A 27,482-nucleotide genomic window follows, 5' to 3' on the forward strand; every position below is an offset into this window, starting at 1 on the left:
GTTCAGTGTGTACCAACTGTTTTGGCAGAGAAATTTGGATATATAGGGGATAAAAAGATTTTCACTTTTAAATATTCCTAATTTACCAAGTAATTACTGGCTTGAATCTGGCTGTTCATCTTATTAGAATATTAAGTCTATAAATCTGTGCAGGTAAAAGGGTAGGTAAGCATTGGTTTGAGGTTCTTCCATGTTATTTCTATTACTGTATTTTGTTCTTCTTCCCTGGAGTGACTTTGCTGCTGTATGTAAGGGTGTGTCTGTGGACAAGCTGAACACAACTTTTGGTGTCTTTGTTGTCTTTTGCAGTAAATCTTCATGCTTAGATAGAACAAGTAGCTTTTTTAAACCTAGGGTGATAACATAGTATTCGTTTTAATGATAGTTAACAAAATGCAGTGCTTGCCAAAGGAAAGCAAAAACAGCAAGCTGGAAGACAATGCAGAGTTAAAACTTAATGACTGGCAGACTGAATTTACACTGTTCCTTCTAAACCACATTTGAATTTGCTGGCTGATATACTTAAGGTTAAAAAGTGAATATAAAGGCATTATAGAGTAGCACTGGTAGTGTGGGGCTGGGGATCACAGAGTACCTTCCTTTTGCTCAGATGTTAGAAGAAATTCCATTCTAGTTCAAGATTTTAATGTACCAGCAAAACTGTGGAATTTTCACATAACAGTTTTAAGCTGATAGTTATTCTTGTTTGTTATCATTTGTTAGGGAAGTGACATCATTGTCTGTGTTTTACACTGAAGTCTTTGTGCTGTGGCCAGATGGCAGAGTTCATGTAACCACATGTCCTTATCTTGATTGCAGCACATCTTCATTGCCACCTCTTGACTGGCCTTTACCAAGCCATTATGGGCAGTGTGAACTGAAAATAGAAGTCCAGCCTAAAACTCATCACAGAGCTCACTATGAAACAGAAGGAAGCAGAGGAGCAGTAAAAGCATCTACTGGAGGACACCCTGTAGTAAAGGTAGGAAGTCTGGCTTTCTTGAATAGAAGGTAATTTTTTAACTACAGTTACTGGTATTTACAATGCTGTGAATTGTTACCTTTTGTGAAGCTTACAACCTTTCCTGTGCAAGATTTTCTCCCTTAAATGTAACGTTAACTACTTTGAAAACACTGACCAATAAAACCAGTTACTGTTGAGCTCAGAATTAGATGTAAGGTCCTGGTAAATTAGACTTGGCTTTGGCATCATATTCTCTTTGAAGACAAAGATATATGGGTTTGGTCTTGTTGGAATAACTCTGTGCACAAGATGTGATGTGATGTGCTGCTCTCTGATTTGGAGTGTTCAGGTGTGTACACAAATACCTTTCTCCATGCTGGGAAGACTTCTGCATTGCTTAGGGACAGTGGCTGATGTCTCCTTTAATATCCATGGTGTCAGCTGGCTCACACAGCTTGGAAGGGAAACCCACCCTCATCCCCTGGACATGGGGCAAATGGTGCTGAGAAGCTGTGGGGCTTCTTAAGATGCCTTGGTTTATGTTTGCCACATCCTTAGGTGAAAGCAGTGTCTCTTTACTTACCTCAATATTGTTTAATGGTCTTTATCTTAGCCAGGTTAAGAAAAAATTTATTGGCTTGTTTATGAGTCAAATCAGACAACAGTTACAAAATCTTTATAAAACAAAGAGGGGAGAAAAATCTAATGAAGGATGCAGAAGGTTTTGTCTTTTCCTCCAAATCCAGGATATTTCATGTTCTTTTCCGATTAAGTCAGTGTTTCAGCCTTAAATCTTTTGATACAGTCTATACGTTAAACATGTATTTTATATATTTATCCTCTTCCCATACTTGAAAGTAACTCATTGCTATTGGAGACCAGATGCAAAGGGCTGATAGGATTGGCATAATCCATCCCCATTCTTTCTCCTGCTCTTACTGTGATATAAACGTGTTATCACTTTTCCTCCTTACAGTTTATTCCTCCTTTTTGGCAAGTGAATTGTGGCACACTCTGTATTTACATCATGACATTTCATCTATATAGATGAAGATATACTAGCAGAGTTTAAGTGTCTTGGACAATCTGCTGTTCTTAATTTGTCTGAGCAACCTCTGCTTCCAGGCTCTTCATCTGATGAATTTCTTCCTTCAACCTGACTCCTAATCATATTCTTTGGGCTGTTTATCACTGTTTCTTCTCTGTTAGCTTACCTTGAACTTTTTCATTGCACCTTTTTAACTCTACAACACTCTGCATCATTCCTTTCTCTCCCTCTAAAAAGGGTTGGTTATCTGCATCCCATCTTCTTTCTTGAATGTCTTTCCTTGTTTTTCCATTGCAATTCTTAAGCTGAGCTCTTCATCCAGCTTTCATGTTCCCTGCAAAGTCGCTCAGTGTTTCTCTTCACACAATGCCATGGCCTAACCAGCTGTAACTCTCTCCTTTTGTGAGACCTACAGGCTTTCTTGTCACAGTAGAGCCAAAGGTCAGGTGCTTCTTAGGGAAGTGCGTGCTGCAAACTAGAGAAATTTGAGGATGCCTGGACTAGGGATTGGAAAGCTGGCAAGACACGTTCCTTCATGTGGAGTAATGTGTTGCTTTAGTCAGTGGAGGACAAGTAGACACAACTTCCACATGCCAAGGTGCTTGTGGTGGAATTTAACACATCATTAATGAGGACAGAAACCTGAGAGATTTTAGCTGACAAAATAAATCTTTCCTGAACTGCGGTGAACCTCATTCAATATTGTTTAATTTTTTTTTTCTCTGGCTGCTTATGTTTTGCACTAATATTTGCATTAAGGGAATTTAGGCTGATATTTGCAAAATTTGACAAATATGTGGGCTTTCTTTTGCTTACAGAAATAGATGCTTCTAAGCTGCAGTACTGGATGCTTCTAACTGCAGTAATGCAAATTAAAAGAAACATCTGTAGTGGGTGACTTACACCAATGGTTTTAAAAGCTATTTATTTGCATTGAAATTGTGAAATACCTTGCTATATGAAAATGCTGCCTTAAAATGAGGATGGCATTTGTGTCTGCATGTGTTATGCTTCAACACGTGCGTTGTACTATGCCTCTCTAAATTGAAATGAATGCAAATTAATATTCAACTTTGCAATTTTGCCTCTTCCAGCTGTACTGCAAATTAATTGTTGTGTTTAATAGGAGATAGGAAGCTGTTATGAAACAAAGCATTGATTTGTATTTACTTATTACTTACTGCCTGGAAAAACAGCATGGGAAAGGCCAAATTTGGAAAAGGTAATACTAGTATCTGTAAGCAGGTGAATATTTCTTTACTTTCATACAAACTGAAACGTTTTCCAGTACTTCTGGAAGCTTATTTCAGAAATCCACATCACAATATGCATTACTGCTTCTTTCTGACTTTTCTTTTTGGTGCTTTAGAGCAGTCACTTCATTTGTGTGATCATTGCAGTAAAGTCCTCCACATTTTCCTGTGTAAAATACCTGTGTGTTTACCAGTGTCAGAGATGGGAAAGGAGGTGGGTGAAGAGAACAGAATCCTTTAATTGGAACAGACCTGCAGCAGTTGTCAAGTCCAAGTGCCACATCTTTGGGTGCCTCTGTGCTTTTGCTTCTTAGACAACTTGTTTTGCTTTTGAACATTATTTTATAGAAAGCTGGAGTATTTAATCTCCAAACTGTGAAGCGTCTGTAGTTCTGCATATGCACTCGATGTATTATTTAAAAGAAAGGTTTTTAAGAGAGTACATGGCTTCAAGCCTTTAATGTATTAGTGCATGTCATTAATCTATTACTAATACTGTACCACACCTGTTGCTAGGACACTAAGCTTCTGACAAATTTGGCATCATCTGTTGTGAGTACATTTAATCAGCTTATTTCCAAATGGGAGGAAATTAAATAAGTGGAGCATCATGCATTACTTTGTATATCTCTTAGCTTTAAGAAAGCTAATTCTATAACTTTGTTTTTAGCGTTTTTTTAATGCAAAATGTTCTAAGTAGCAGATACCTTCCATTTTAAGCTCCGCTTTCTTGGGAGTATGTTCCAGCTAATCCTTGTCATCTGGAACAGCTTCTTTTACCTTGGTAGAGAATCTGCATGATAATGCTGACAGTTTTCACAGGGAAGGAATAAATAATATAGCAGAATGGTTTGCAAGGAGGAAGGTGGCATGTTGAGCTTTTGTCATCCAAATGATGTGGAAATTTTGTAGTGCATTGCCAGGAGACAGCCTCTGAGCACTCCCTAATTTTACCATTCTAATTCATAGGTTAGAGTCTGCAATTCACCCATCTACGAAGCCTTTTAAACAAGTAGCTGTCACATTTTATCCAACTCTAAATGAACAGTCATCATTGCTTGAATTTCCACCTTCCCATGGGTACAATTGTACATAAAATAACACTTGCACTTAGAATTTGCTAGAATGAGCTTTTACTTCTGTCTGAACTGGTAGGGTTCTTCATGAGACCTCACTTGGATAATGCTTGTGATCAAAAACAGAAAAGCCTTTTAGAGCAGGTGGGCACCTGATAAGAATCTCTTTGGAATAGTTTGGGGGTTTTTACTTTTGTATCTTAGTTTTCTGATCTAAAATGAACTTTTTTTTAAATAAGCAGACTTGTTTTATATATTGTGTTCCTGTTACTCATGTAATTTTCTGCAATTTTCTGAGCTCAAGGACTTTTAAATTAATGACATCTTTTGGCAGTAAATCATAAAGGCTGTGTTGTGCACAAGAAGTAGTATTTCCTTTTATCTTTTGCCCTGTTGCTAGGGAAGAAGGTGATGTCCATCCTGGTCATCTTGTAACCACACAGAGTGATGTACTCAGGGACTGTGGGCTCACAGCTACTCCTTAGCACCATTCTGTGTGCAAGGAGTGTCTGTCCTGGGGCCACTGTGGGAGTCAGGTGCAGCTATGAACTGTGATGGGTAATTGGTTCTACAGCTGATGGTGTATCTGCAGCTGCCACTGTATAGAATCCACTCACACTCTGGGTATGCAAGATAGATTTGGAGTGGTGGTTGCTGTTAAGAATTTGCCTGGACCAGAAGTGTCTTTTTCCTATACTGCAAAGGGCTTAAGGATAGAATCATTCTGTTCCTCTGCCATAAGCAGAATTATTCCTGTAGCAGATCCACAGTAGCAGAGGAGGGGATGCATTGTGGAATCCATATGGACAACTCAGCAGTTCTGCAGCTAAAAAAAAAAAATTTAAGATCAAAAATCAAAGCAATATTAAATAAAAGTCAGTTTATTTAGATGGCTGCACACTGCTACTCACTGACAAGCAGAGTTTTCTGTGTGAGGTTTCATGGAGATCTGTAAAAGAGGGGCTCTGTGTCAGCTCTGTTTAAAGGGATTGTGGAGCTTGAAGTCCTGATAAGCGCTGCAGTGGATGAAAAAAGTAAACTGATTGAGCAAAAGTAAACTCACTTTGAACTGCTTTGAAAGTTCTGAGACAGGAATGTGTTCTCAAAAAGCCTGTCAAACACTGCCTGAGTCCTGATGGAAGAAACTGCAACCAGCAAGAGAGGATCTATCCAGGCAATGTCAGATGATCTGATAAAAATAAATTAACAAAGCGTTGTCTAAATGAGTATATATTTCCTGGCCTGTAATTCTGTGCCTGTCACCTATTCACAGCTGTTCCCTGTGGCCAGTACATGTAACTACTTGAATCAGGTATAATATTGGAATTCTGCCTCTTCTCCATGTCCAATAAACAGCACACTTTTTCTGTGTTTTGCAACCCCTCCCATTCTTCCTGCCTTCCACTCTCTAATTTTCATTTTTGTCTTGAATTTTTTCCTGGTTTATCCCTCACCAGAGGGCAGGCTGTATCCCAGCTCGAGTTGCCTACTGTTGATTGGTGACAGCACCTGCCAATAAATCTAAAAGGCAAAAGGTAATTTTCAGCCTGTGTGAACTGTGTAATGGGCTGTACTGGCAAAAAACATTGGCCTTTGGATGAGATTCTAAAACTATGTATCTTTCAAGAACAGTTTGATGATTTAGGCATCTTCTGCTTCAGAATCCCCAAAAACAGATAACAAAAGTGATGCATATACTGATTTTCTAAACTGAGTAATTGGTGTGAAAACCAATAGAAACAGTCATCTGCTTTTTGTATCATTGGTTTACTAAATTTTTCTTTTTTCTACAGGTTATGTGGGCATAACCTCTTCCTATCCCAGCAATGCTTGTCCAAAAACTCTCCATAGCATAATTAGCATTTGGAGTTGATATTTCAGGAATAGCACCTTTTTCTCCTAAGAGTGTGGTAGAGCCAAGTGCAGATGATGTTTGATGGCTGCTTACATGGGACTGGCAATTCTACACTGTGTGTTAGCCTAATACTATTTTGGCTATTAGATTATATCCTTTTTTGCGTAGTATAAATGGGACAGGACTAAAACACCTCCAAAAATGCCTAAAGTCCGTATTCAAAACACTTTCAATCCTGTCTGCAAGCAGTGAGTAAAAGTGTGAGATTTCAGAAATACAAATCCAAATTTTTAAACCTGGTAGAATGTTTTGTACATGTGTAAACACATGGTACTGTGACCAATAATGAACTGATATTTGCCATTACTCTTTTGCTTTGGTCCTTTGCAGGATCTGTTTGTTTTTGTGACGACCTTTAAAATGTTTTTAACTGGACTTGTGCCCCTACCTAATAGTTTATTAAAGTTTGTTCCTTTTATCTGTCACTATTTTTTTCACAGTTGCAAAGTTCTGTACTATTTTAAAGTCTTGAAGTCAGTCTACTCAATAAGTTTATTTAACAAAACACAAAGGAAGACTTTTCTGATGTGTTTGCTTTTCCTTGACTGTTGATGGAAAGGTGCACCAAATAATCAAGTGATAGAAAATAGTACTGCATGTCAGAAAGGGATTGAAATTGATGTTTTGGTTCAATGTATTGAACTTTAAAATCAGACATTTAATTTCTTGTAGCATTATATAACTTCTGCAGAATCAGAATGAAATTATAAAAAGAAATCCAATGTCCTGTTAAGACTTTCTGAGCCATGGTTGGGATATTGCAGGTTAGATCTGAATGGAGTTTCCTTCCATCAGTTTCTGCAGTCTCTTTTAAGCAGTCCATTGGAGATTATAGGTCAGCACTCACTGCACCTCTACAAGGCTGCAAGGGATTACTGTGGTCATTTTGACTTTCAGTAGCTTCCCTGAGCTCTGCTTTCTTCATTTCATGCCCATGGTTTGTTTCAAGTTTTTCAAAATGCAGCTGTTGATAAATTCACAATAAATTGTATCACTGGCATTAGTCATGGTGTCTTTTGTTTTAAATTATGTTCATCTTCATGCCCTTGGATCCTTGTCATCCCAAGTCATGGCTGATAGATGTGCTGTTCAGCTTGGCAGATAGCCCTTCAGCTTTTAAACCCAGCAATCCTCATAGTTCTTTAGGAAAGCTGCTGCACACCACTTAAAAGGGAAACTCATGTGGAGAAATGTCTGTAGAAAAAAAGTTCAGTTGATCAAAGCTGTGCACTGGTGCCTCTCTGATACCACTGTCCTAAAGATTCCAGGTTTGTGGGTCATGTCTCCCTTTTCTCAGAGGGTAAAACATTTAGATGGTTTGGTGTTTTCTTTAAATAATTTCTTTTTGAAGGAAATTGTATTTTACTTTTGAAGTGGACTGAAATTTAAGCAGTGTAGGTTCTTTTCCTTTAGGATTATTTAGGTTTTGTAGTGAACCGTACGATATTTTGCTCAGTCTTCCAAAGTAAAAGGAAAAGTACCTGATTCATGAGAACAGCTCTTTTCACCCTCTCCAATAGGGTCTGCATTCTTCTCTTTTGTCTTCCTTACCTTGTCACTCTGAGAGTGTTCTAAGGAATGAAGAAGTCACTGAAATGCATCCAGCTGCTGTGAGTCAAGGGGGAAGTAACTATTTACAGCCTGCTTTTCATATCAAGGTGTTGAAAAGCCTTGGAAATCACCACCTGAAGTAAATGCTTAGTAAGTGCTTGCGGATCTTCACACAGATGAGTTTCCTTCCCTGTTCTTCACATTTGAGCTGAGGATTTCTCAGCTCACTGAGACACTGGTGAAGATGGATTGTGAACTTTAGGGACTTGATTACGTCAAACTTGCATTGTATTTCAAGACTATGCCCTATTTTTAGGGAGGCCTATTTGTATGTAAAAGCTTTCTTTCTAATCAGCCTACTTCACCAATCCAGTAATGCCATAAGCAGTGAATTAATTGTGCAAAGGAGCACTGAAATCTTCATCTCCAATTAGCAAGCAAAAAAGAGGCACATAAAACATGAGTGTTAAACCCCAATGAAACTTTGATTAAGCATGGCAATTTCCTAATAAATGCTGGAAAGTTTTGCAGGAAAAATGCTTTTAAAATACAATCAAAAAGGTTTTGACACCATCACAATGTTGTTGGTATCATAGTATACTTGACAGCTGAGCATAAAACCTAACTGATGAAATTACCTTTCCCCTACCACCACCAGCCCATACCCACACCCCCAGTTCCATGTTTGCTCTTAAATTCTAAGGTGGAAAGTGTAAGTGTATGGAATGCTGGCATTATTTCTGGATTCAGTGACTCTAGTAGGTATTTGGGGTTTTGGATACTTTGGTTCAAAAACGCAGACTATTTCAAAGTATAGTTGTGATGTCTGTAAGTACCTTGTTACTGTGAAGTGTGTATTTCCTGTTGGTTATTTTTCCCAAGCTTTCTTGTATGTCTCAAGAAATGACACTTTTGCACTTGAATAGAGATGGGTAAGACTTGGCCTGCAACAATACATGGAAAACATGGACAGAATCTTCTTCATTTAAAAAAAAAAAGGTGGGATGAGGAGATAAAAATTTTAAGTACTGGAGACTAAAAAGAGTCTTCTCACAAGCTTTTCAAGTTGCAAGGTTTTCTTTAGATCAGAGCATGGAACCAGTGACATGTGAGCCAGCTATGGTCCAAATATAACTCACATGAAATCTGGAAAAATGTTAATTTATTTTTTCCAGGTTGATGTCTCTTAATTAAGGTAACCTCTTTGTTTTTCTCAGCAAGGAAAGGTTCTCACCACTGCCACAAAATTCCAACTTTAAATAGTGCTGTCTTCAGTGATCAAATGAATCCATATGGTCTCTAGAGTGACATGTTTTTAAAGGATTTTCCATGTGTGCATTAAGAACACAGGAGTGTTTTCGTTGCATAAAATACAGCTTCTTGATGATCCAAAACTCTCTCATTAAGGGCCTGCCTTTGTAGTTGCTCGGTAAAAGCTCTGAACTCGCGGTGCCATGCAGGGGTTTCCTGTGTGCACTGTAGTAATGCACTGGAGCTGCTTTGGCGTGAAGCCCTTGTGGCTTATCCTGTAGTGACCTTCAGTCTTTAGCCTTCCAGCTTTAGTTTAACTTACGCAGGCACTGACCTTTGCTATGGAAACGATATAGAAACACAAAAACAACTTGGCTGAGTTTCCTCAGCAGAGCAGTGGGTGGTGTATCAGGATTCTGTTACAGGGGAGGGTTTCTAGAGGTCACTGGTGACACAGTGCAGTAACTTACTGCTTGTCTGCAGCGCACCGTTTGCTGCTTCTGGGAAAGTGCTATATCTTTTTTTAAAGTAAAATTAGCAATTTTTTCGTTTGTAGTGAGCAGCTCTAATAGTGCACGTTAATGGAATAAGTGCTGTAAGGTGTACCTGAAAGCCTTCCTAGGGCTCAGCCAGTAGTTCAGGTTACTGTTCCTCTGTAAGTGACCCATGACTGAATCTTGAGCACACTGATACTGTAGTGCCTTACCATAACGCTTCTTCATGGTGCTGATTCTGCAGCACTTGCCAGTAGGTTGTAAAATGCTGTTTATTTAAATACCTATGGTCTGTAAAAACACACTGTTCTTATGTGTGTATATTCTTTACTAAGGCGAACTAAAGGTATAGATACTATGGCTTCATTATGTATTTGAACAAAATATAGTATTTTTTCTCTCAATTAAGTACTTATTTTCATAGAAAAATAATTAGCAGGTTGGGGTTTTTTACTGATTTAAATGTTTGGGCTGTTCAACATGCAGAATTGTGCATGAAGCAGACAGGGTGGTAAGAAAGCATCACCCTGCTGTCAATGAAATTAAGAACAATCAGTATTTTTTTGAATGAGAACAAAACTGTATTTAAAAGGAATGCATTTTAAATGCCTAAATAAGTACTTTTCCCTGATTTTAAGTTGATTTGGGGTAGTAATTCTCCTTAATTATTCACAAGGTACGTTTTGTATCAATACTGGCAAGTCAGCCTGGAGCTGCCAGCTTGCTTATCACACAAGATTTAAAGGGGAAATGTTCATTCTAAAGCACAGATTGGTATAATAAAAGTTGGGTTTTTCTATCCACAGTGTCTCCAGCTGCCTGAGTTTCACTAGCACGTCAGGCTGTCTCGTTAGCATGCACAGCCTGTTGAGCTTACTGGCTTTTGGCTGGAGCTGTTGGGAGCACAGGGCACTGCAGCCTCTCCACTGCTTGCTTGAGGCTGGGATGTTTTCTTTAATGAGGCCCTGTTGGTGCAGTCAGGCCCTGAATTACGTTCTGTGCTGGAGTACGTGGGGGTTATTCTCTTTCCCACTCCCTGGCTTACTTTATTGCCACAGGTATTGCACACAGTGGTTATATTTATTCCTTTACTTCGTGGGAGGGGGTGGGGGTGTGATTCTCTTTTTGCTTGACCTTGAATAAAAGCAATAAATTGTGTGCAATACCAAATACATATTTTTAGGTCTCTGCTACCTTGCCAGTGTATATGGCCATAGATCTCCTGGGCAATACCAGTGTGAGTGCTGCCATGGGCGATGTTTTACTTCCCTAAACTGAGCTCCTGCTCTGTCTCTTCTGTCGAAGATGGTCTTCATGCACTGTAGAGAGACCAGCTTAGTTTTACAAGTATCCCCCACCCTTCCTTATCTCTGGTATCACCAGTATCTCTAGAACTGCTGTGTACATGTCCATTGTTCAGCATGGGGAAGATTAGCCTTAATTGGAAATTAGCTTTGTCACAGTGACCGCATTTGGAAGTCAGTCAAATTTTTGAATAGGTCTGGCTTGTAATTTTTATAATTCCCAGTATTAGAGTGAACACATTTAACTAACGTCACATTTAGGCTGTATTCCATTGTGTTAAGATTTAATTTTAACTCTGAGGAAAATGGATGGTGGAGTCACAGTGTTGAGAACTTGTGACAAGATGGCTGCTGTAACACTAAAATAATATGAGTCCTAATTTTCTTTAAACTCCTAAAATAATTCAGACTAATTTTTAAAAAAATCAAATTTTCATTTGGTATTTAATGAAAAAAACACTTTTGGAAAGACACTGAAGTCCTGTGTCAAGCATAAAAAGAAACTTATGTATGTGTATGTATTCAATTGGTGTAACAGTCCCTGTGCTCCACTGTGATGGCAACACTAAGAAGAAAGTTCCTTGTGGTCCTGATGTTCCTGTAGTTTATAGTTGGCTTCTGATAGTGAAGAGAGAGAAGCCTGCCAGTGCACTGGCTGTCACAGGAGGTTCTTTACTGTAACCTTTCTAAATGCTTGTTTATCACATTTACTTACATGAGCAGCAACTCTTGACAATCTAGCCTGTTTCCACTCATTGACTGATGGGATAGTTTGGTTTGGTGCTTTTCAGCTGGATTTAGCTCTTTTTGTATTAACTCCAGGGATAACATATTTGACAAAACAAAGTCTTTCCAGATTTCTGTTGAAATCTACATTTCTGTTCTTGACTGAGAAAGCTCTAATAAAAGTGACAGACCTGGTAGGTGCTGCCACTTGAATATAGAAACCAAGCTGTACCTTGAATATGGAAACCAGGAGTTCATCTGGTCCGTAGAACTCCCTGCCAGGAGTGATGCACCAGCAGTGGGGCTTCTGACTGCTGGGTGTGGGTGTGCCTTGGGCTTTGGTGCTGCTGACTACTGGCTTAAATTACTCTTCTGAGTAGGTTAAATTGACATGTTTTGTTTGGTTTTTAAGTGTTAGTTCTGTAAAGAGCTTGAATAATATTGTTGTGTGACCAAATAACTCTCCCTAGAGACAAAAATATTGACGTGACAAAACCACGTTTAAAGAATGACTGTCTGTCCCTCCCTCCCGTTTGAACATAAGTTGATGTCAAAGTCAATGAAACGTAAATCTGCTCCAGTGCAGTTTAACAATTCTCTAACTTTGCAGCCTGCATCAATCTGCCAATTGCAGCAAGGTGAAGGAAAATGGATCTGTAAGAAATACTCTGTAGGCCTCAGATTTATAATAACAGGGGTTGAAGGAAACTGGTGCTACTGTTGTTTATGTTTGATTCCTTAACAAATTACCCACATACTATCATAAAATGGGCTTTTTCTTCTAGTTTCAGTTCATAATTTTTTTCTGCTTGAGTGTTGTGCCAGAATTGATGCAGTTAGCTCAAGCAACAGGTGGTTTTATGGCAACTGGCTGCATTAGTGGTTAGATGTGTATTTGAGAAACAGAAAGATGTGTAAATTAACATTTGCAGAATTTGGGGGTTTGAAGTATTTTCTTTGCCAAAAATAAACTACATGTGATTGTCTAGATATGAATTTAATCTTCTTGTCCTAACTTGATACATTTTTATTCACAAAACTTCTTAAGTTTAATAGAAGTTCCTATTCCATTTCATAGTAAAAAAGCTAAAAGTTTTTAGTATTTCTAGAATCTAGGTGCATCTTAGTAAAATTGGTAATTGATAATTAAAAACAGTACCAGAAACAAACCCACAGCATAGCTTTAATTTAGAAATTCTGTAGGTAGAAAAATTGTCTTTGAGAGATTCAAAAATAATGATATTTGACATTCATTTATGCCAGTAATTGTTGCCAGTCCTTGTGTTTGGTGACAGATACCTGCACTCAGTTTCCTGCTTGCTGAAGGGTTTGAAGAAGTTCGTGATGAAATACTGCTGACTCTTGACTCTTTGGACTGGTTGTGTGTTTGTAGTGTGCACACACAGATGCAGTGGGAGTCACCTAACCTGTTGCTATTCCCTGTGCCCCTCCCTCAGCTGCTGGGCTACAGCGAGAAGCCGGTGAACCTGCAGATGTTCATCGGCACGGCCGACGATCGCTACCTGCGGCCCCACGCCTTCTACCAGGTGCACCGCATCACCGGCAAGACCGTGGCCACTGCCAGCCAGGAGATCATCATTGCCAGCACCAAAGTGTTGGAAATTCCACTTCTTCCTGAAAATAACATGTCAGCCAGGTACATCACAGCATGAGTTAGCCATTTGGTTGCTATGTGTAGTTTTTATTTTCTTCGTTTGTGCAAAGGTGAAAGAAAAGTCCTGTGAAATCAGCGTATTTTTCACAAATCTGGGTCATGATGGAGAGATGCGTCTCTTAAAGCAAGCCAGTGTGAGAGCAGTCAGAAGTAAAGTAGCAGAGAGGCAGGGAAGCTCTCGTACAAATGTGGTATGTGATTGAAGTTGTGTGTCTCATAGGAATAATTGACCACAGTGCAGAATAGCAGCTGGGATTTGATGGGTACACTTTGTTGTTCTCTAGTCCTTCCTAAACTAGAACTAAATAGTGGTCTCTTGCTCCTTGTAAATGACATTTACAATGTTAAATAACTCACTTTGGAGGTTAAACAATGTGCAATAACAAATAATCTTTTAAAGGTTCAAAAAAGCACCAGCTGGACATTTACAAGACAAAATGTTTCACCAGTACTTGCTGCTGTTTCCACACTAAGCGTTCTTTCAATCACAGACATTTAAAATAACCCTTAAAATACCATAATGTGTGGGAAAAAGAGCAGTTTCATTCTTTAACAAAAGAAAGGCTTACAGAGTGAACTTTGGCAGTGGTTTGATTGGTTTTCTTCCATTTCTCATGTGATCCATCTGTCCATCCTCTCCCATCTCCAGTATCGATTGTGCTGGTATTTTGAAACTGCGCAATTCCGACATCGAGCTCCGGAAAGGAGAGACAGATATTGGAAGAAAGAACACCAGAGTGCGCCTTGTGTTCCGTGTGCACATCCCACAGCCCAGTGGAAAAGTCTTATCTCTGCAGACTGCTTCCATACCTGTTGAATGCTGTAAGATTGCTCTAAATATACATCTTTTATACTCATGTTTCTGTATGTGTCAATAGTAGTGTCGTTCTGACAATATTGCCAGAATTATATATAGCAATTGTGTAAAAAGCATTGTGTGTGAAGCTCTCAATTACCAAAAGTTAATGCATCTTTAAGTAAAGATGGTACCTGCCAAGTGACAGCTTGGAGGCTTAGAGGAACCACAAGGGTTTGGGCTTTAGCCTCAGTGCAGTCATACAGCAGCTTCAGTAGTGCCTGTGTATGAGCAGAGGCAGCTGATACATCTCAGTGAAAATATTCATTCTAAAGCTGATACCATTTCATTGACAGGAGTCTGTGCCATGACTTTCCCTATACAGTAATATCTAGTGACCAGCTGAACTTCTAGAGAGTTGATTTGTTAAATAATGGCACTAAGGAATCAAGGCATAATCTGAATTTCCCCTAGAATTCATTTTCTCTAGAAACTACTAAAGTAATTTTTAATCCAGTACTCCTAAACTAAAAATTGAATTTGCTGTAACAGTAGAGACTGTTGGCATTCATGTCTTCTTGGTGTTTCTTTTCTTTAATTATGTAATTTCAAAATAATTTTAAAAGCAAAGATAAATCAGAGACAAATATGACTTGTGTATGTAAACAGATGGTCATTTTAGTTTCATCCCTGTTTCTTCAAATTAGAATCATAAAATGTCATTATTATTAAAATTGTAATAATAATTATTCCCTTAATATTTCTAAAGCTCAGCGATCTGCGCAGGAACTTCCTCAGATTGAGAAGTACAGCATCAACAGCTGCTCAGTAAATGGAGGCCATGAGATGGTGGTGACAGGATCCAACTTTCTTCCAGAATCCAAAATTATTTTTTTTGAAAAAGGACAAGGTAAATACTGTCTTGCTGGGTTTTTTTCAAACCAGGCTCAGTACCTGAGCTTGATTTTAAGAAATAAGGATGTTTTAAAAGGAGAAAAAAAATGTCTTTAGTAGTAATTGGAAAGTTCATTTGGGCACTGATCTGTGTGCTGGTTAGCAGTTATGAATGAAGTAGTCCTTCTGATTCAGGAACACAGTTAGAGGGTAACTAACTTGGAATGTGTGTATTTGAAAGATGCTGTTAACAGATCATACCATGTATTTGCTCCTTCTCATAAAAAATGAAAAAGTGAACATGGGAACTAATTGAAATGTAGTCTTTGGCAGTGATGCCATGTTACATCTGATTTAATCAATGCATAGGAACTGACTCCTTAGCTAATGAAAGAAATGCTAGCTAGAAAATAATAAAACATAAAATCTGAACAGCTTAAATTATCATTTTGGTGACTTAAGTGTCTGATTTGAATTTGCAGCAAAAAGGAGCAAAAGAAATTATTAAAAATAAAAATTTGCAAACCGAGTCCAATTCTTCTGCATTCTATTATTTCCTTACATATATAAATAAAAGTGTTGTTATTTTTATTAGCAAATACAAAATATTATGTAATCTTGTGTTCTGCCACCCAAGCTGAACACCTTTGGAAGAGGCAGAGCTGCTGCTGTGGCTCCCTGGTTACCTGAAGCAGCACCCAGTGGCAGAGAGAGCCGAGTGCTGGGTGCAGGGTGTGGGCTGTGCCAGGTCAGAGCACGGGGAGGCTGCCCAGGTGATTGCCCCTCTGGGCACGGGCACCTTGCCCAGCACTGCACCCGCGGGGTCTGAGCCCGCGGGCACCGTGACCCGGGCCGGGCAGGGAGGGGTGGCCTGGCTATCGCTGCCGCTGCTGCTGACTCAGCCTCCAAGTCATCACACTTGTTTGAATAAGCACAAGCGGCGGCTGCAGGTTCAGCACCCTTCGGAAAGGTTTCAGAAACACGAGGGGAGAGCCCTTGTGTCCGCTGCCAGTGCTCAGAGCCTCCTCTGCAGCTCCTGCACGCTGGGGTGCAGCGCGCAGTCCTGCACAACAGGCAGCTGCGGTGGCTGTACTGCTGAAACTCCGAAAGCATCTCTCCAGTTTGTTTACAGTCTGTGCCTGTCAGTTTGACAGCCTCTTTATGACTGAAAATAAATCCTGTTTTATATTAAGTATTTAAATATTTTGAAGATGAATTATTAAAGTGTTAAGAAAATGCTTTTTGCTTGAATTATTTGTAAATTTCTCTCAACAGATGGACGACCTCAGTGGGAGGTAGAAGGGAAAATAATTAGGGAAAAGTGTCAAGGGGTGAGAAACAATTTTTCTTACTTTAGAAAGCTTATTTTTTTAAATGTGAAAGTTGATATTTTCATTGTTGTTCTGAAATTTAGACTTCATTTGTTAAAGTAAGTAGATCACTGACTAATTCAGACAGACAATTGGAGACTTCTAAATTGTCTTAACACTATAAAGTAGCCATTAAGAGGATGCTTTGAAGGAACTGGAAATAGCATGCTTGTTGTGAAAGCAATGAAGAAAAGAACTTGAAAATTAAAAAGCGGAAACTTAAGATAATTTTGCCAATGTGACAAATTACTTCCAGTGCATTAAAACTTATTTTAAAAGCTTAATGATCCAAAATACAGTTTTTTAACTGATAGAAGGTTTTGGTTTTTTTTACTTTGGCAGACAAGCAAAGCATCCTTTAAATGATATGTCTGTTTAATTAAAGCATTATCTTCAGAGCACTTGTGCTTAAAAGAAAATAAAATTCTCCAAATAAAAGTTTGCCTGTACTACTGTTTTACTACATAATGTGCATGAACTTGAAGTTTGCCAATTTCAAAGTATTAGGGTGCTTTAGTTTTATCATAAGAGTTTCAGTTTTTCTGTAATTAATAGTTTCATTTGCATTTAATGTGTAAAACTTCTTTATTTCAACTTTCCTATAGGCAAACATCATACTTGAAGTTCCTCCATACCATAACAAAGCCATCACAGCTGCAGTTCAGGTGCAGTTTTATCTCTGCAATGGAAAGAGGAAAAAAAGCCAATCTCAGCGTTTTACTTACACACCAGGTATCAAATGAAAAATACAAAACTGGCATTTTATTTTGTTTTTTAAAGTGGATATACAAAAATACTCCAGTCTTGTTCCTTTGACAGGTACGTAGGATTAGGTTTGAACTGTTTGTAAAACAGTTACTAAAGCTTGTCTAATTAAAAAGCTGAAATGTAGAGTAATAAGCTCCAGTACTGTGGCTACAGCTAGTTATTTCCTCATTACACTTTCTACACAATAATTTTTGCATTCTACGTTTCTTTGAGAATGATGATGAAGCTGCTGTCAGAAGCTACTCTTGAAATAACTGTCGTGATTACATGATGGATAGTGAGATCACAGAAGAACAGATTTGTGCATTTTTTTCCACTCTCAAATGTCAAAAAAGAAAAAAAAAAACAGGTTTAGATACAAGGAAGGTCAAATGATTTTCCCCCACTCTGGATACATTGCAGTTTACTGAGACAAATCAGCTTGTAACTTAGGCAGAAGTAAAACCAGGACATGTTAGCTGAGATGTAGTAAACCAGCCTGTTTCCTCCCACTTGGTGTGAGGAAGAGCTTGCAGCAGACGTGCAGTGCCTGCTCCTTTCCTGCCCCTTGCTTGATTTCAGCTTGTGCCCATTTGGAGCAGTCAGAATGCCCAAGGTGCCAGTGATGGTGGGGACCCTTTGGTGCTGCTTGGAGCACTTGAAGTCAGATATCTGAAGGAGTCTTTAAAGCTGGATACAGATATTAATATAAACTTCTTAAAACTTCTGTATATGCTGACAAAGCCAACTTCCATTAGTTAACACAATTTAAAATAAGCTGTGCTCACTTGTTGTGCTCTAAAATTACCTGCTTTTTAAATTTAGGCAGTGTTACAGAGGTGTCTGGTATGCCAAGTACACGTTAACGGTGTTATTATCAGGTTTCTGTGCTATTTGTCAACTGTTTTTCAAGAATATCAGCTCCTAAGATAGTTACACATCTATATTTTTGTTTGAAATATCTCTATTTAAGTTATTTAAATGATGGAACGAAGTAAGAAGTTACTACTTAATAAGAAGCAAGCTGAATTGTAACTGCAGCTGTTACTACACAAGCACTTAAAACACTCTATATGTATTATAGTTCATTTGACTGTAATATTTAGTTAACTGTATCTTATGAAGTAGTAAATGAGCATTTAAGTGTTAGCATTTTTCTACTAGTACTTAAGATCAGTATCTTGTTGTGAGCCTACCAGCAGTTTAAAAAAATAAACCTGTAGCTGAAAGTGTGTCAGTTTGTAGCTCTTGTAAGAACAGTTGCTGCCATCACTGAAATTGGGGGATGAGCTTAAAGAGCTGCTGTAATTGAAACATGGTGCACCACTCAAGATAACAGTGTGTGTTGCCAAAGTTCAGCTGTCCTTGTGATCAGAGTCTAAGGAAGGCCTGAAGCCTGCTAAAAATTGCCTTCAGCATTTCCTAGTGCGTGATACTGAGCTCACATCTGCCCATTTTCAGTGGAGCCCAGCAGCAGCTCCCCCCCTCTGGTGACAAGAACGTCCTTTAGATGAACTGGCCTTTCTCTGGCTGGGTTGCAAATGTCTTTAGAATCATCCATTGCATAGGAAGATGTGCTGGAAGGGGAGATGCTTGCCCTTGCATACCTGCTGGGAGAGTTGTTCTGGCTGTGCAGGGTGGATGTAGCAGGCATAGAAACAAAGGTGAAAGCAGAGCAGAAGAAGGGAAGCAATGACACTAACAATGCTATTGTGGTTGTTAAACAGCAGTTGGTGTGTGTTTGTCACGGGGTACAGATGGGCTGGAATTGTAAAACTGTTTTACTTTTTCTAGTTGTAATGAAGCAAGAGCACCGAGATGAGGTGGATTTGTCCGCTGTTCCATCCTTGGCACTGCCGCATGCGGGCAGCGTCCAGGGCCTGCACTCAATGCGAGCCCAGCTGCCTTCACCGGAGCAAGGGCACCCCCACGACAATTTGCTGTCTTCGTCACCCAGGAGCCTCGTGTGTCCCATTCAGCCACCCTACACCATGGTGACCTCGGCAGTGCCACACATGCCGCGTATGCAGGGCAGAAACCTCAGTCCAAGTGAAGAGTGTCATGTTTTGCCTCCTGCCGTGGTTCAGTCTTTTCAGGTAACATCAGCACCTCCTGTGAGGCCTTCTTACCAGCCTATGCAGCCTACCGATGTGTACAGTGGACAGCCTGGTCTTCCCATGAACTCTGCCTCCGGCCAAGGCTTTGATGCGATTTCATTTCCGCAGGACGCGGCTGTACCTCATTTGGTAAATCTCAGCTGCCAAGCTCTACCACCAGTGCAGTTCCATTCTTCAAATCCAGGTTCCGTGTCAGCATCAAGTCCAGCAGGACACCCCCTGGCACACGCAGCTCATTCGGGACAGTCATCTGCTCACCTGCCATCGATGGGATACCACTGTCCGGGCGCCGGGCAGGGCTCCATCCCCTCTGCCGTGAGCCGCTCCCTGGGCCAGGCCTCTCCGCAGCTGCAGCAGGTCCCGTACCACTCTCCGAACCCAGCGGCCGCTTCCTCCCCGTCCCCGACGGCTTCCCACCCGCTGGGCCACTCGCCGCTGTCCGGCCCCTCTTCCCCCCAGCTCCAGCCTCTGCCTTACCAATCTCCGAGCTCAGGACCCGCCCCGTCGCCGCCGCCCGGAGGCCGCTCGGGGCAGCAGTCGCCGCAGGCCGCCAGCCCCGCGCTGGGAGCCCTGGGCACGGTGTCACCCCTGGGGCCCCACGCCGTGTGTGACTCTTCTCCCTTTGCACCCGAGGGGGCAGCTGTGCACATCAAACCAGAGCCTGAAGACCGGGAATTGAATTTTCAAACCATAGGACTACAAGACATCACGCTAGATGATGGTAAGTGGATATTATATTGCAATAGTGGGGTTATAATGGGCATTAAACTACAAGTGGGTGTGGGAGGGTTTTTTTTGTTTAGAACACACTGCTCTTCACAGAAGGGAATTTATATCAGTCATGGAGTCATATTTTTGTGTCCAAAGCAAAAACTTGTCTTAAGCTAATTATATCTATCGGCTGTTAATTCGTAGTCCTACAATTCAAGCATTTTAGTCTCATTTGCCCAGAGATTTTGGTTTTGTCACCCAAAGCAACAACTTGTCTTAAGCTAATTATATCGGCTGTTAATTCGTAGTTCTACAATTCAAGCATTTTAGTCTCATTTGCCCAGAGATTTTGGTTTTGTCATAAAACAAGGCTTGAGGATCAACTCTTACACATTGACACCTTGTATTCAAGAAAGTCATTTGAAGTCTTTTCTGATTGTGTCACTGATATGTTTCAGTAAAAGTCATAACACGATATCTGCATTGCATAGATGTAGTTTGGAGTCTTGTTTCTTGGAGTTGTCCCAGTTTTGAAGGGCAGGCTGGTGTTTTGATAATCTATCACATGCATTTTGGCACTGTCTTGGTCTCTTCACAGACATTCTGTAGATACCTGTCATCATTCAGCACCTCTGCTCACAGTGGCTGTTTGCTTTCTCCACTCTGACTGCCTTTTTGAGAAGTTCACTCGTTTAACATAAACAGAACAAGGACATTGTAATGGCCACAACAAGGCCAGACTATAAAGGGCTGTATCATAAATATTTGGACAATTTTTTTAATTTAGTTATTAATTAAATAATTATTTATAATATTTTCCAACCAAATTAAAAAAAATCAGATCGTAAACATCAGACTATTTGAGGTGTAGATGCAAAGCAATTTAAAGAATATGTCATGCTAATAAAGGCTGGAAGAGCAGAAGGCCTGGCCTTAAAAGTTGTGTAAAATGTGTTTTGTTTTGATGAAGGGAAACATGCCAGTGTCTCTTTTCTAAAGTAGCCATAAATGTTGTGGTTTGGGGTTTTTTTAACCATCCCTGGTAATTACTTAATTGCATCAGCAGTAGAATAAAGACTTAAGTGTAGGCCATCTGTTAAGTATCTGTGTCAGTCCCAACTCCCTGCATAAATGGAGCTTTGCTATTGTTACCTCCAGACAGAAGTAATAAAATTTAGTAGAGAAATGCCTTTAAAGACATGGCATAGTAGGAAGAAAACGAGAGAAACCAGTCTAGTTGAGCTTTCAGTTCAATAGCCACCTTAATTAAACAAAGCTCTCTTTTTAGAAACACTGTTTATCAATCAACTTAAGTTTATTTAGAAAGGAAGGAAGAGACTGATTCTGTCAAGGACTTGCTGAGGGGAGAAAAGCAAGGCTTTATGAAACAGCATGCAGCAAAAAGATAGCATTTTATACTTCTATACAGAGGAATGAGAAGAAATCTAATGTTTCAAGAAGTGTCAGGTTAGAACCTGCCTTTTTCTTATCCTTCTTCTCTCCACACCCACAAAAAAAAGTAGAAAGAAATAAAATATAACTGAATACTGTAGTTAGACTGTTCACAAAGTAAGCAGAAATGTTTAGCACTTACAAACATCTTGGCAGTTTATAATGGTTCAGAAATGAAAATGGATGCACAGTAAAAAAGTTTTTTCTCTCTGTCACAAGTATTTGTTGCTGTTTGATACTATTTCCTTTGCTTAGCACTGAAAGTACTGCCTCGTTCCTGTGCTGACAAAGCCATGGAATCACAGGAGAAGCTTTGGAGCCCCACTGGAAGCGTGGCCACTTGCTGATGGCTTAGGGTTCAATGAACATGGGAGTCAAATGGCCACAGCTTAATTAACTTCTTTTTTTAAATGATTGTGCAGAAAATTAAAGAAGTTCTGATAACTGCTGATAACTTCATGTATGGAAAACTGAACATGGATTTAAATGCTGAACTTGCCCTTGGCAGCAGCACTGGGTTTGTGAGCAGTGCCTTTCCCTTCCGTGTTGCCGCCGTGCGATGATTTCCTGGGGGTTGGGTTTGGGGCTTGTTTGCATTTCCAGTCTGCAAATACAAATCAGATGTTGAGCATGAAACCTGCTGTTCCAAAACTCTGGAAGGGTTCAGTGACAAGAAGCAAAGCTGCTCAGTTCTCTCAATGTGAGTGAATACTTCCTCTGCTTAATCAGCTTTAAGGAAAAAAAAAAAAACATGTTTAGACAAGAACACTTTTTTCAATAATTTATCTGACATATTACTCTGGTTTAAAAAACAATTCTAAAATTTCTTTTTTTTTTGTATAATTGAATTTTTCTGTACAAATAGCACCAAGCACAAATAGCAAATAGGCTATTCTACAATAATGTTATAACAATTAAAGAAAAAAATCCAAACATAATTACATACATAAAATGAGTGTTGATACAATATATTCTCCCAAGTAATACATCAAATCTGAAAGCTCTACTTAGTTGGAAAATAGGTTTTTGAAGGTTACCAATTAAGGCAAATAAACCTCTCAAAATAAAACACTAAGGCAAAGCCAGTTGAAAATTCTTTAAATCATGTCTGGATTACCAGCCTTAAATATTTAAATCAGTAGTCTTAAAATAAACAAAAAACTCTGAGAGCATAAATTATCTTCTTTCTTTTAAGTAATGTATACTGTTTCAAATTTAAACCAGTATCTATTTCTTTGCCAAGAAAATAAAATATTTCAAGAAATATTTTACAAAATTTCAGTGTAGTATGGAAGTGCTACCCCATGATAAAGTAAATCACAGAATTACTGTGTAGATTGACAGAATGGGATTTAAAATTCTTAAAAACAAAATCCCAATTAAAAAACCCACAAAATTGTGAAACCCCACCCCACCTCCAGGTGTGGCTGTGTGGATAACAGTTACATAAATTCATTTAAGTAAGACCCCTAGAAATGACTCTTACTGCCTCTTCAGCCAGCATTAAGGTGTTTTCTTAAAAATACACCAAAACTGCCTCCAAATCACTGCATAATACAGAACCACAAAGTGACTCCATCCATCAGTGCTCAAGTCAAGAGCACCTGGATTAGTCTTGATCCAGCATCTCCTGGAAAGTGTAACACATTTGCAGCTTCCCTGCCAAGTCCAAGGTGTTTGCCAGTGACCAGATGGAGAATCTTTTGAAATGCTGTTGTATTCCTCTGCCCTTTCCCTGGGCTCTGTTCAGACTGTGGTTGAACACAGGTTACGCAGTGGAAGGGCAGATCCTGCCCATGTGTCTGACAAAGGACTTTCCTTTCCTTCCTGCTTTTTTTCCCCCCCATACTGAACTTTGTGTGACTCTTCATTGTCATGTTTTTCAGGAGAACCTTGCTGATATCCTTAGACCTTTCTAATCTCCACCTTGAATTTGCTTTTATGTTTTGTTTCCCCTCTTCCTATCCTTGCATCCTACAGTGAACACCTAATTCACTTGAAACAAGGGATCAAAATGCATGAGGTCGCATAGATACAAAATTCAAATTACATTATAAAAATATTTGAAACAGAACACAATTTCAAAGTAGTATTGTGTGCTACTATTTCAAAGGTATTCTGAAGAAGTTCTCCTTTCTGCTTAGGTTTGGCAGTTGTCAGGCTGCACAAGCTCAGAAACTTTTGGGCTGGAACTAACTAAAAGCAGCTTCATGCACTTTTATTTGTCCCCTCCACTTTTTCTATCCCTTGGTGTGTTGGATCTTTATTCTCTTAGCATCTTTCAGCAAGTCAGGCCTCTGGCCAACACCTCAGGTTAACATTTCCCTGGATAGACAGTGGAGTTTTAGGGCTGCAAATAGGTATAAACAAGGGGGCTGAAGTGGCAGCAAACAGGCAGCTGGTCATTTCTGGCCTTGCCCATATCCATCGTCCATACTGGGCTCTGCTGCACACCCATCTAATAAAGTTTCTTCCCCACTTGAAAGAAAAGCTACTTAAAGTTAGACTCAGTCTGGTTATATGAGGTCTCATTAATCTACCCCCTCTGTTTTTAAAAAGTGCTTCTCATGTAGTGGTTTCCCTATTCCCAATATCAGGTTTTAGGTTTAAAACTGTTCCAATACTGTTGATCTCAAATTTAGTCTTTTGTGGTTTGCAGTTTAGGAGGGAGTTTACCTTGGATTTCATGGCTTTCTACAGTGATGAGATTTCTAACATGTACACCTGTATTTAACCATTTTTAAGGTGTTGTTTGGCTGTGTTCAGCAAATCAGGATGACCTTCTACTAATCCTCTTATATTTTGTTACTCATTGCATCTCCATTACATAAAGCTGGAGATTAGAAAATCCAGTATGTGCATTTACTATAAATCATAACCAGAAATCCCCTAAGCACTTGGTGTATATAAAGCAATAAGGCTGTTTGTCAGACACATTCCATGTAGAACTCTAAGCTGCTAGCATTCATTCATTTTAATAGTTCTGTGATAATTCTCTAGCTTATAAATTCTCTTCCTGGGAAGCTCAGATTATTCTGATCTTGCTAGAAGACTTGTACCTCTTTGAAGGCAGCTTTTTAACTGTAGCTTCAGCTTAATTTCTGGAGAATCAAAGTGGTGAGTAACAAGAAAGTATTGGAGAAGGACTATACTTTGTGTTTCTGTCTATATTTAAAACTTATTCGTCAACAGATCAGTGTTAATTAAGGCAGCATCCTGCCATTGGAGTTCTGCAGAAGCACAGAAGGTACTGAATGCTGGAGTCTGGTGTAGCGTGGAGGAGAGCAGCTCAAACTTGAGATGTGCATCTCAAATCCAAGGTGTCTTTATTGTCTCCTGAGTACAGAGCGAAATGTTGCACCTTGCAGTGTGTCCAGCAAGGCCAGGGACTCTGACCTACACTGTGCCTGGAACTGTCAGAGCAATCCTGCACTAAAAGGCATTCTCAAAATTCTACCAGTGTAGACTGTTCAGTAAAGTTGTGTTCGAAGTCCTCCTTTCTTAGCATTCTGACTGTTAAATCTGTATTGTCAAGCAAGATGAGACAGCAGTAAAAAGCAATCCTGCAGTGGGATGTTGAGGTGATAAGGCAGAACCTGAAATGTATTGAAAGAGAATGGAAATCTACTTTGAGAAATGTGTGTTATGAACAAAATGTTGATCCAGACCGAGCAGTAGTCTAAAAGCTGAAGGGTGGAGCAGTGAGCAAAGGTGAAATGTTTTGCATCAGGGCTTGTCAGCAGTTAAAGGGTGCTTTGACCGTATCTTCTAAGGGATTCACTCACTGTGTCCATCAAATTTGTGTCACTGAGGCATCCCAAGAAGACCAGTTACAGATTTCTAATGTGTAAAATTGTCAGCTAAATCCTCAGGTGTCTGTGGCCAGCTTCCCTGGGAGAGCCACAGAACATCTTGTAACTAATGCAAAGTAAATTCAACTGACTCACCACTTCAAAAGATTCCCATTCAAGAATTAGAAGAGGTTAGAGACTTCTTCCATCAGTGCAGGTGACACTTCTGCACCAAGGTGTGGCTGCTGGCAATCGCAGCAGAACTGGAGGGAGCTCAGTGCACCTTGTGACCTGGAAAAAATCCACACAGACCCTTCAGCACCACTTTCCACTGCACAGCCCGTGTGTCCTCTAGAGCCAAGGCTTGTGCTGAATTCTCTGTCAGACTCAGCTCTCTTCTTCTGTGAGAGAAAAGGTTTCACCAGGATACAGAAATGCAGAGTGTGACAGCATAGCCAAGCCTTGAGCAGGGTATTTGTTACTGTGGCAGATAATTGCAGAGCTGGTGCAGTGATTCTGCAGGCACATTTTGTTTTTCTGTACATAATGTGCACAGGAGAACTATACTCCAACATTCCATGCAGTTAATTGAAAAAAATAAAATAGTACTCCTTAGTGAAGTTAGCATTAAACCTGAAATTACTGAAAGCAAGCCTGGCCTAGGGCTTGGAATGGTGACTGCAAGGCAGCCCCCCATGTCTGTGGTAGTTTGCCACAGCAGCCATGGCCTGACATGTGACAGGTTTGGTTTCAGAGCAGCACCATCAGCTGGCTGCTCCAGCACAGGCAACTGAGGGTTAATTAGAGCCTGGCAGCTTCTTCTTTTTTGTTAGGGAAAGTTGACACTTGCTGGTCATGTGGAGTCAAAACCAGGCTAAATATACTGCACTAAGCAATGTGACTTAGTTGAAGAGATTCTTCACATAAATTCAGCTGGTAGAGTTGTGTCTGGAGCTGACACAAGGAGGTATATGTCCTAGGAAATGTGTGCTGCACTCTGTCCATAGGTTTCCTTGAGGCTTGCTGATTCTTGTTACCTCTGTCAGGAGAGCAATTCACTCACCTGTCCTCTAAAACACACAGTTTGGATCAAACTTCTTTTTGCAAAGCATATTAAAAAAATTCCCCTCTTGCTGCTCACTGAAGCAGCACTGCAGACAATCATGCATTCTAGAATATTCTGGGAGATTTAGTCTTCTAAAACCAGTATGTCTTCTAGGTTATGTCCCACAGCCTGCACATCCTGCTCCAGTTCAGCAGCAGTCAAGGCTACACAGGCTAAACTTTTAATCAGATAGTGCTGCAAAAACAGGAAGTTTATTGACTTCTGTAGGAGGAGATCCTGAAAACCAAGTGCGATGACTCCAGGAGCTCTTTGGTCTGCCTGTATCCATAACAGAACTCTAATTTTAAGTCGACTTCTTGCTTTGACCCAAACCAGGTGCTCATAATTGGAGGTTTAAAGCTTTTCTTAAGCTTCTTTAAGTAAAGACTGAGTCAGGACAATGAGGTCATTCAAAAAAGTATGAATTTTTGATCAGTTAAACAGATCTACTGGGTGTTATTTTTCTTGATTTTTGTTTCAACTTCCTGGTTTTCATTTTGGCTTTATATTCTTTGGGTACAGAAAGCTTTCTCAAAAGTTAAGGTATTACAAAGTATAAAGGTATTTTTAATATATATTTTTCTGGTACCTCAAGTTCTGCCTAATGTGTGTGTAGAACAGAATCTTTGTGCTGTATCACACAGTTGAAAAGGCTGCCGTTTTATGTCCCACGTTTCCCAGGCAAGAAGCAGTGTGTGCCTGAGGGCAGTGCATGCTCTGTTCCAGAAGGTGCTGGCTGGAGATGCTGTGTGTGCTGTGCATGGCACAACTTGTCAGGGATTGATAAAAGCAAACACTCACCACTGTCAGCAGCTTTGGTAGTGCACGCAAGAACCTCAGGATCTTGCTAAGTATGAAACTAATTAGAAAAATTGTTCAGAAACGTATTTCCCTGCCAGAGTGACATATAATCCTTACTGTATAAGCTGTGCTGTCTTAATGGTGCAGAGGCTGTTGCTTTATAAGCTAATGAACTCCACTGCTCTCTCTGGAGGCTTTTTGGCAGTGTTTGTTGTCTGCTCTTTTGAAAGCTTCACCTTTCTAAAGAGGGTTGTTGGTACAGTTAATTTGTTTCCTCATGAGGCAGTTTCCTGCCTGTCTCCCTGGATTCATTAGATCTTTATTTAAATATCACTTTCTTGCCGTTTCTACCATAATTGATGGGGGGAAATGATCTTTTCTTATCTCCTATTATTTGACAAGAATTTGTCCTTCATTTACTCCTTTCCTTCACAATGGCAG

At 39.8% G+C, this 27,482-nt stretch overlaps 1 protein-coding gene and 1 long non-coding RNA gene across 3 annotated transcripts in view; one reads left to right on the forward strand and one right to left on the reverse strand.

Annotated features, from left to right (window-relative positions):
• NFATC3 (nuclear factor of activated T cells 3) overlaps positions 1-27,482 on the forward strand; it is a 64,776-nt gene that overhangs the window by 24,056 nt on the left and 13,238 nt on the right. For both annotated transcript variants that reach the window (XM_041400365.1, XM_041400366.1), the window contains exons 3-9: positions 820-982; positions 13,040-13,239; positions 13,907-14,079; positions 14,823-14,963; positions 16,223-16,278; positions 16,923-17,049; positions 18,859-19,902. In XM_041400365.1, coding sequence (XP_041256299.1) covers positions 820-982; positions 13,040-13,239; positions 13,907-14,079; positions 14,823-14,963; positions 16,223-16,278; positions 16,923-17,049; positions 18,859-19,902 — 1,904 coding nt within the window. The remainder of the gene's footprint in view (positions 1-819; positions 983-13,039; positions 13,240-13,906; positions 14,080-14,822; positions 14,964-16,222; positions 16,279-16,922; positions 17,050-18,858; positions 19,903-27,482) is intronic.
• LOC121333746 overlaps positions 20,164-27,482 on the reverse strand; it is a 36,070-nt gene continuing 28,751 nt past the window's right edge. Inside the window, exon 3 of the long non-coding RNA XR_005952356.1 lies at positions 20,164-22,073. This is a non-coding gene — a long non-coding RNA (uncharacterized LOC121333746). The remainder of the gene's footprint in view (positions 22,074-27,482) is intronic.

This window comes from Onychostruthus taczanowskii, unplaced genomic scaffold (genome assembly GCF_017590055.1).
Source record: "Onychostruthus taczanowskii isolate IOZ18803 unplaced genomic scaffold, ASM1759005v1 scaffold18, whole genome shotgun sequence".
NCBI classification, from domain to species: Eukaryota; Metazoa; Chordata; class Aves; order Passeriformes; family Passeridae; genus Onychostruthus; species Onychostruthus taczanowskii.